This window comes from Phoenix dactylifera, chromosome 15 (assembly GCF_009389715.1).
Source record: "Phoenix dactylifera cultivar Barhee BC4 chromosome 15, palm_55x_up_171113_PBpolish2nd_filt_p, whole genome shotgun sequence".
NCBI lineage: Eukaryota > Viridiplantae > Streptophyta > Magnoliopsida > Arecales > Arecaceae > Phoenix > Phoenix dactylifera.
The window spans coordinates 9821950-9831464 of record NC_052406.1 but is presented as its reverse complement, the minus strand read 5'-3'; the positions used below and the strand labels follow the sequence as shown (position 1 = coordinate 9831464).

At 36.8% G+C, this 9515-nt stretch overlaps 1 protein-coding gene across 1 annotated transcript; it reads right to left on the bottom strand.

The window, feature by feature from the left end:
- Window positions 1-2756: 2756 nt before the first annotated feature.
- Window positions 2757-9081, bottom strand: LOC108511252 (probable transcription factor RL9). Its single transcript, XM_039134378.1, has 6 exons — window positions 7956-9081; window positions 7764-7840; window positions 7176-7221; window positions 6842-6986; window positions 3467-3542; window positions 2757-3276 (listed from the first exon to the last, which is right to left on the bottom strand). The coding sequence occupies exons 1-6, from the start codon at window positions 8740-8742 to the stop codon at window positions 3184-3186; spliced, it is 1224 nt and encodes a 407-aa protein (XP_038990306.1). The 5' UTR covers window positions 8743-9081; the 3' UTR covers window positions 2757-3183.
- Between the last annotated feature and the right edge of the window lie 434 nt (window positions 9082-9515).

Sequence of the window (9515 nt, the reverse complement as noted above, 5' to 3'; positions counted from 1 at the left end):
AAATGGTATTTTTTTTGCAAATGAAAATTAGCGACGCTTTAAAGCGTCGGGAAAGAGCGACGCTTTAAAGCGTCGCTAAATTGGAATTAGCGACGCTTTTAAAAACGTCGGAAAATATTTTTTCCACTGTAGCATAGGCGACGCTTTACCGACGCTTTGGAAAGCGTCGCCAACGCTTTTAAGCGTCTCTAATAGCCAAAAAAAGCGTCACTAATGTCCAAGTTTCTTGTAGTGGTTGCAAGGTTCTAGGTATAGAAGAGCCTCCCTGTTAACCTTGGTTTGTAGATGATGCTAGATAATGCTAAGTGCTACTTAAAACTAATTACAGAACCCGATTGTGTCTCAATGGTGATGTTCAAAAGAGCATAATTGTGGACTCATTCTTTGTGAAGTAAGGAATGGGAAAACTTAGTTTCTGAAAATAGTCCTAATGAACCACCACAAAAGAAAAAGAAACTTGTCCATTGAAATAGAGCAAAAGGACAAAAATTGGATAGTAGATAAGAAAGGAGGAGGGAGGGGGCCTACTTTTTACCTAGGCTTATATAAAAAATCTTTCTTCTCCCCCTTCTCTTCTTTTCCCATTAGTTTTTCAATTTAAATAGAAAATCCGACAAAGCTGTTTTTGAGAAGAGGCGGGCAGCCTGGTGTTTAAAATAAAGTGTGATGCTTTAAGCCCTGAGATCGAAACTAGTGTTTAATTATTGATCTTTTTTTTAAACTAACTATAATCATAACCAAAAACAAATAAATTCAGTTAGAAGAAACCAAAATTTCAGGGCTGCTATCCTTACAACTGAATGCAAGTGTAATGGGAAGGGGGGCAAAGTGTGTTCTTATGTACTCTGATTATATCAAAATTTTGCCAATCCACAGGTACATTAAGACACACCATCCACCCCTAAGCAACAGAAATTTTAGGATGAGTATTGATATATCGCAGACCTTAACATATGTTTGTGCTTGACCTATGATGATTTTATAAAATAATAGTCCACAAATTTATTTTTTCAAATTTTTAGGTAGAATTCTTTCTTTGAAAATAAATGTCTATAATGCTTATATTTTTAATTCCATCATAATGGTGCTATTGAATTTCGACAACAATTCCTTACCTTTTCATCAAAAAGAAAAAAAAAACAATAATGCCTTGCCTCGTGCACTCCATTAGAAAATTTCCAATCTGCTGTCCACTAAAAAATTCCAAGCAATCAATGATTCCTTCCACGTGCATCTGATGCATAAGTTGATTACATTAATACTTACACAATATTACTAAAAATATTCCCAATGCCATTATAACACTATTATAAGCTAGTAATTCTATTGCAGAATGTTTAATATATATGACCATAATAACAGAAGTATAAGATTATTTTTGAAGCAGCTTTTGAGTTCATGCTAAGTAATAGCTCGAAAAAAGAATTTTGTGCTAATTAACGGTTTTCTATATTATTATAATGGCCTAGCTATGATGGTATCAAGCCATGGATATCGTATGCCTAGCTAGACTGACAATGTTGAAATCAAGATATTGTTACCAAATATAATAGTGATGATGATAATAACAATAGCAGTAGTAGCAGTAAAATCAAGGTCTAGAATAAAGAGTTGGTTGACTTACATGTCCCCAAATGGATCCAGCTCAACGGTTTGGTGATGTAGAAGAGTTATTTTTGTACTCCATTGGTTGCAGATATCTAGGGAGCTTGAGCTTGTTTGAAATACTTCAGGCATCTATCTGTTTGTAGACTGTGTAATGGCGTCGGCATTTGGGTGTTTGAATTACTTCCAAATATTTTGTTGGTATTCAAACTTGGGTGCAGGGTTTTGGATAAGTTTTGGGAGAGATGCCAGAACGATCAATCATCTCTCAAGCACATTTTAATCTGCTAAACATAAGGCGCTACAAGCTGTGCGTACTTTCCAAGAAGTAGCCAAGTTTATTTTATTTTTGTTTTAATGGATCCTAGGGGTTTGGAAATCCACTATCGAGTCAAATAGACGGAAGGGAGGTGATCATTGGATGTGATTTATTAACAGTGGACAAGATTGTTGCAAGGTCTGAAGGGAATATATGGAAGTGTGTGAAGGGAAATAGGACTTGAAAAAGAGTCGTTGGAAGAAGGGTTTTGTAGCAATCACCACTTTAAAGCGCAACAAAGGAAGGCAAACTAAGACCCTTTTTGCCAACCAGCGGACCACTAACTGAATACTATCACTTGATGCCAAATTATACAAACCTTTCTGTTTCACTTAATTGTAACATCAATAGAATATAATACATGTTAATTTACCCTCCTAATCTCAGTTGAGTTGTTTGAAATGTAAATTGGGAATTTTATTAGATACCTTCTGTAAGGAATCTAATGCAAGATGTCCATTTTCAACGTTTGGCCACATGCACGTTCGTATCTTATCCAAAAAGCATAAAGCGAAACACATTCATGTTTATGAAAGCATACAACTATTAATTCTTTTGGATACAAGGAGGATGCTTCAGCAAAAAGAATAAAGAAAAAAGAATGGAGACGTTTGATATGCATGGTTCTTCCATTATACTTATGTATCAAATGGCAATATTTCTCCGTCATGATATTTCATCCACATGGTCGCCCATCCACATGTTCAAATAATTTATGTGGGATTTGGACAAGCTCTTACACCACCAAAATCCCAACTATGGTTGAAAAACGAGAAAATCATGAAAAATAAAAGGGAAAGAAAACAAAGGGAAAGGATTTTGCTGAGATTGCTGCATGAAATAACAGATTTAGGTCTTTCAAACTTTTAATGTGTACGTCATATATTAGACACTTATCGACTTGAGCTCTGGCCATTCCACTCCCCAGTGGTTTATATAAAAGTGTAAAACGAAGGGAGAAAATAAAAAGAATAATACAAGAAGCGAAGAATTAATTTTATCTTAAATAAGGGACAAAAGAAAAGCCAAAGAAGAAGAACAAGGACCAGATGAGGAGCATAAGGTTCATGCACCATGCAAAATAGAACGCCGAAGTTGATATTTGCATTTTCTCCTCATTCTTTCTTCACATAGGCCTCCTTATATTCTTATCATTGCTGATATAACTAATACCTTAGAACTTTCCAGGAGCCACTCACTGAATGTGTATATACCACCGCCATGTAGCTCCACCAGCATGAATCCTGCCCTCCGTCCCGCTAGTCTGGTCTTCCTAAAGTGAACTCCAAGCTAGGGCTTTTGAGTTCTTGATGAGACCCCGTAGAGCCACTGGTTCGGCAAGGATGGCTACCCTGTTTAAGGTCCAGAGATGCACTTTTTTATGATCTTTTTTTTTATTCTTAAATTTTATGAAAAGACTTCCTGTCATTTCTATAGTATATTCCATTTTTTTTTATGAACACAGTCTCTCTGTGTGTGTGTGTGTGTGTGTGTGTGTGTGTGTGTGTGTGTGATATCCACAAAGTCATTGCTTGTAAGTACCTCGGTCTGTGACGTGAAAGTTGCTGGTCTAAGGCCCTCCATTTCACTTGAATTGGTTTGCGTCCAAGCTCCTGTGCTGAAATTTTTGACAAAGTTCTTGTCATGCAAAAGTTCAAGTTTGAATTTAATGTCATCACCTTAACAAGGATCACTAATAACTAACAGAAGCTATATCAAATCATACTTCTGTATAATGCTAGGTGAGAAATTTTTATTTTACCAGTTCATTGTGCTGGTAGTATAGAAAATCTAATCTCCTTTTTCATCAATCAATAATAGAAGAATGGTTTTGTTTTGGTCATTTGCACCATTTTATATTTATAGAATCCAGGTGCGCAATTGGAGCATCATTGGTCGACAAATTATTTTTATTTCCATTGAAGGAAAATATGCTCCTCTATACCATTTTTCAGTCTCAAGGAGCCAAACTTTAAAAAAAAAAAAAAATATTTGTCTAAGTAAAAAGGCTGTGGTTATATAATGTAGATAAAATCTAGATATGATTCAAACAGAAAATGTTCCCTCAATAAAAAAAGGATTAGCACTGAACAAGGAGATGGTGTATGAATGTCTGCAATTAGTAAGGAAAAATTTGAGCACAGATGATGGAATTTAGGTGATAAAGTGCTCTTATATAGATTTATAGTGCATATTTTTGCAATCAAACCTCATTTTACTGCTGCTATCTGTCTGTACGGATCCATTCACATAACATTCTATGTCACAATAAGCAAATTCATTTGTTAGAGTGCAGTATATATTCATAAAGCATAGCTGAATATCATCGATTCAGAATGTTGGTGTGTTTTATTATCATGACTTGCAATTTAGTGGTTGAAAATGTAGCATTAGTTAACTAAGATTAGTAACAATGCAATCTAATAGAGTTTTGTTTTATAACTTTCTCTACTCAAAAGAGCAACAAAAATGATTCCAGCCTAAAAAAATAATATTTCGTTTTAAGGTCCTAAAAACTGTCTGGAACAGCAGATATGGATCAGTTTGTCTGGCTAAGGGATTTTGCTAATTATAAAGGATAATTATGATATATGATTATATATATATAAAGGGCCAAGCCTCTTAGGTTTTCTGGTGGCAATTCCCCTATACACTCTTCCAGGAAGTTTTTAACCCTAACACACTACTTGTTATACCATCTATAATGATGCAGTTAATTTTGTTTGCATTGTCCTAATTCAGTTCCTACATGACGATTAGGTACATGAAATCAAATGTTGCCTAGAGTTTTCTCTTGCGGACTCAAAACTGCTCATGTTGTGGATTTATAAGTTTTTTTTCTTATCAATGAAGATGAAGATCTAGGTTTTCTTGCACGTCCACTACACCAAAATGTTTACAGCCATCACTTTGGCTTTTTTTTTTTTATCATTCAATGTTACAACGATTTACTTTCCATGACCAAATGATTCTTTTTGATCATATCTTCAATTCTCTCAGCAAACCTAAAGCAATTAGGTTTTTAACAAACATTATTATTCTTCAACATACTAAATTGATTAACATCTAGAAATTATATTGGTCATGATACACACTACAACAAAAAGAGTTATTAGCAGACAATCATAGGAGCATTAACTACTTTGTGAAGCTATATTCTCTTTTTTTTCTCTTTTTGATGGCATTTAGGCTCAAATGAACAAAAAGAGTTATTAGGGGACAATCAAAGTAGCATTTGCTATTTTGTGCACAGCTATATTCTCTTTTTTCATGGCATTTAGGCTCAAATGCTTCTATCTTTTAAGAAGTGTTATAAAATAAGCAGCATTTTGTTATAAACATTGCCGCCATATTCATGATAATCTGCAGCATATAATGTAAGCTACTTCTAATTGGATATCAATTTCATATATTAATTCTGATATTTACTTGAAATGCTGATAGATATGCTGCAATTAGTATGTGATTTAATTAGAAGTTGCTGGATTATTAATTCTTCAAGACTTCAAGGACACTTGTAAATGCTGCTAAAAGGATATTTTTATCAGGCATTTGTTCAAAATGCCAACAATTAATTGCTGATATCATCCTAAACTGGTATATAAAAAAATATCACAAAAATGCTGGTAAAGATATTTGCAGTATTTTTTAAGTTATTAGCCGCACTTGTAGATGCCTCTAATAGCTTATTTTGTTGTAGCGACAACATATTTAAATTTAATCCTATATATCACTTTTTGATATTTGATGATAACAATCAATTGGCCAAGAAAATAAGGAATGTCATCTGCAGCATAGGTATCTGAAGTCCTGTTGAGATCTTCCATTTTCCCAGAAAAATGATGGTACCAAAAGATTTTTTATGAAGTGACTACAAGATATGATTTCTATCACAAATAGTTGGCATACATATCTGGAGCAGTTAATATATGACGCTTAATGTTCTATTACCATATTCGAGTTTTTAAGTTATGCAGATAAGTATTCCTCAAAAAGAAAAAAAAAAAACTCTAAAAGTTAGCAATAGATATGTTTAATAAAAAAAAGTATAGTAAAGAATAGTTTATGAAACTTACGTGTAATTTCCTGAGATGATCTTTTTCTTCACCTTTAGTGTCACAAAAATAACTTAAAAAATGGTTATATTTGCCACAAACTGAGCAGAATATTGCGTGCTATCTTTCTTCCCACTTCTACCTTCTATGATATAAGATTTTTGTGAAGTCTAAGAAGAAAAAAGGAATTTAGGAACCAAAGAAGGAAATCGAACCCTAATAGTAATGAACATGTTGGGGTTAAAAGTGAGACAATAAGAAAGACGAAGAAAACAGGAGGTATCGTGTATCTAGGTCTAGGACACATGAGGTCAAATCACATCGCAAAAATCAGAGCCAATGCATTGAAAAGAAAGCTAAACTACTGGAATAAAGAAGCAAGAGACAAACCAAAGCCCAAGACCGAGGCATGATACTACACTATAATAATACGATTAGACCAAAGAGAGGGGATCAGCACACAAGTCAAGCCTTCAAGGTGTATATGGCCTTTTTGGTCTCGTTCACTGAAGACATAGCTCCGAAGGGAAGACAAGCATTAATCAAAGGACACTAACTAAATGCAGCATTAACAAAGCAAGCTGTTCTTTGATCACTTTTAGCAAGTGAATGCTTTCTTTCCCTTATCCTTGAGCTTTGGCTTTAAATCTCCCAATGAGATCTCAAAGAATACAAAGGGCGAGAGAAAAGCTAAAGCTGCCATGGAAACCCTTTTGCACTTAAGATTTGGAGAACGTGGATTTGTCAATCTTCTAAGCTAAGCTTAAAAACATTCACTTGAAAAAAATATTTCTATGCCAATTAGAAACACTAAAAAAATATGGATGGGGAGAGAGAGAGAGAGAGAGAGAGATTGCTTTACATAGATGAGTTGCTCCATCTAGTATTCGAGTCTATGTCATTTAGCTGGATTGGTCCATCTGATCCTTTGTGCTCCATTAATCGACGGAAGCTGAGATTGCCAGTCCCAAGAGCAGAATCTTCTTCGCCTGAGCCTTCTGATTGGCCTTGAGAATACAAAATATATGCAAGAAGCACATCGAGAAGAAGATGATATTGCACTTATTTGAAGATGATTTACCAAGGCTTGGTAGAAAATTTCAACTGATTTTTTAGGAAGCTCGTAAAAGAGTTAAAATAGAGGGAGGGTGAGATGAAATAAAGAGAAACGCAGAAGGCTAAGCAATACGAATTACCTGAGGAAGCTGCAGGTTTGTCAGTGGATTTAACAGTTCTATACATCTGTAGAGCCAGAGAGAAAGAAATTAAAGGCCATTAAATAGATAGAGGGATAGAAAGACAGATATACTTAAAAGAGAAGTAAAGAGGAGAGAGAGAGAGTAGTGAAGTGAAGCTACAACAAAGGAAAGAAAGAGGAAAAGTAAAGAGGAGAATCCAGCTTCAATCCAAGCCTATACTCTTGCTTTCTATGGTATTTCTTGTTATTCTTTTTGTTATTATTTTCACGAAATTTTTCTTGTTATTATTTTTTCTTTTCCCCCTCTTTGCTTACGAGGTTGATGCCTCTGAAATTTTTTTGCAGCCTTGTATTATTGTGAAATGATGGCTACTCCCCCCTCCCTCTCTCTCTCTCTCTCTCTCTCTCTCTCTCTCTCTCTCTCTCTTTGTCTGACCTTATCCGTGGCAGTTTTCTTTCTGAAATAAAAACACACACACACACACACACACACAGAGAGAGAGAGAGAGAGAGAGAGATGGAAGCTCTGCTCAGGTTGCGGAGGATGAAGGCGAAGAATATTGTCTTAAGCTAAGAAAAAAATTACCTGCAAGTGGCTCTTGACATGGGCTAGAGTAAGATCTTTCACATCCATGAGCTCAAGAACAGACTTGGGCGTTGCCCCTAAACCAAAACAATCCCCCAAAGCAAAAATCGGAGTACCAAATTTAAAAAACTATAGGTTAACCAATATGCTACGATCACAAAAGAAATAACTGGGCGGAGAGAGATGGCATACTCTCGTGACCACCAAGGAACTCGACGGCATGGACGAAGCGGGCATGAAGGGTGCTGGTCCACCGCATCCTTGGCGCACGGACGCTCCGCTTCACTGGGATCTTCTGCATGAACCTCGACCTCATCATGTTCTGAGAGACATCTAGCGGCCCAATTCCATGTTGTTGGTGGTGGTTGTAGTGTTGGTTATACTTGATTGTGTCTGATGATAACCCAGTGAACCTTGTCGGTGGTGCCACAATCCGATGATAGGATGAGGCCATAGATGGGACCAGACCGGCTGGGTGCAAGAAAGATGTCATTGTGTCTAAATTGGTAGAATAGCCACAAGAAGAAGAAGGTGAAGATGGCACCGAAGAGCAAAAGAAGGGCCATGAAGAAGGGGAAGATATCATTTGGTGGTTGAATCCCATCTCGGGATCAGCTGAGGGGAACGGTGTGCTAGAGCTGTTGTAGATGGGGATTCCCTTTATGGGCTTCGAGCCATCGAAGACCAACTCGAGATGGCTGCTTTGGCATCGATCATGCAGTGGTCCTTGCCACCTCCAAGAGCCATCTGCCTCCGAGGTTGCCAATGAACTTGAAAGGGATAGATGGGTGCAAGCTAACAAGTTTGAACAGCCTTCGGCTTGTGGTTTGAGGGCTTCGATCTGGTGAAGGAGGTCAAGGCTGAGGTCACCGTCGGTGTCGGGCGTTGAGGAGGGTGTGGGGCTTGGGAGGCTGATGTTCAACGAGAGGTCGAGGGAAGGCATTGAGGTGCTTTCCATGAAGATTCCTTGAATTGGCATTCTATGATATCTTCCTTTCGGTTTTCCTTGATATCTTGTTGATGCTTGGATGATGTTTGGTGATTGATAGATAAGCTAGAGAGAAACCCACTCAACTAGTCTGAAATTTTGCACCAAGATCACCAGTACTTGCATGCAGTTGCGGTACTGTTTTCTTCTTCTTTTTCTTTCTCTGTAGAGAAGTGGGGAGTATGAGAATAAGGAAGAGCTTTGAGAGGGTGTATGATCTGCAAGTGCTCCTTCTTTATTCTCTTTGTATGTAGTGACTTAGGGAGGGGAGAGTGGTGGGGTGGGTGATCTCTTTTTTGAGGATAGCGGGTGGGTGACCTCAGTGTGAATGTTTTTAGTGGTGGAGAGCATAAAGAAAGGAAAGGGAAGAGCATTTGTAAGGGATGGGGGTCTCATTTGATAGTGCATACGTGAGAAAGTGACACTAGAGAGAGAGAGAGAGAGAGAGAGAGAGAGAGAGAGACTAAAGCAACGGGAATTTGGACTTTGGACTTCTACCCGGGGAAGTCGGCTTATATTTTAGGACGAAGCTTCTATCTATTAGAGAGTATATAATAGGTTGGGAGATACAGAAGAAAAAACAAAACAAAAGAGGACTAAGGCTTGTGCTGCGATTCATTTCCACCGGCTCCATTAGGTTTGTTTCTAGTCTAACCTACAAATGAAGAGAAAAAAAAGAAAAAAAGAGAAGTGCAAAGAAATATATTGTTAATTGTTATAATATTATATATGTAAGAATTCGTGCATGCATATGTTTAGTTCCA

What these genes read in the sequence shown, in the direction of transcription:
- LOC108511252 (XM_039134378.1), bottom strand. Translation starts at nt 8,742, where the DNA reads ATGCCAATTCAAGGAATCTTCATGGAAAGCACCTCAATGCCTTCCCTC. An exon ending in ATGTCAAGAGCCACTTGCAG is followed by an intron (nt 7,222 to 7,763) that starts GTAATTTTTTTC and finishes CTGGCTCTACAG; the next exon opens with ATGTATAGAACTGTTAAATC. An exon ending in AGATGGAGCAACTCATCTAT is followed by an intron (nt 3,543 to 6,841) that starts GTAAAGCAATCT and finishes CAAAAATTTCAG; the next exon opens with CACAGGAGCTTGGACGCAAA.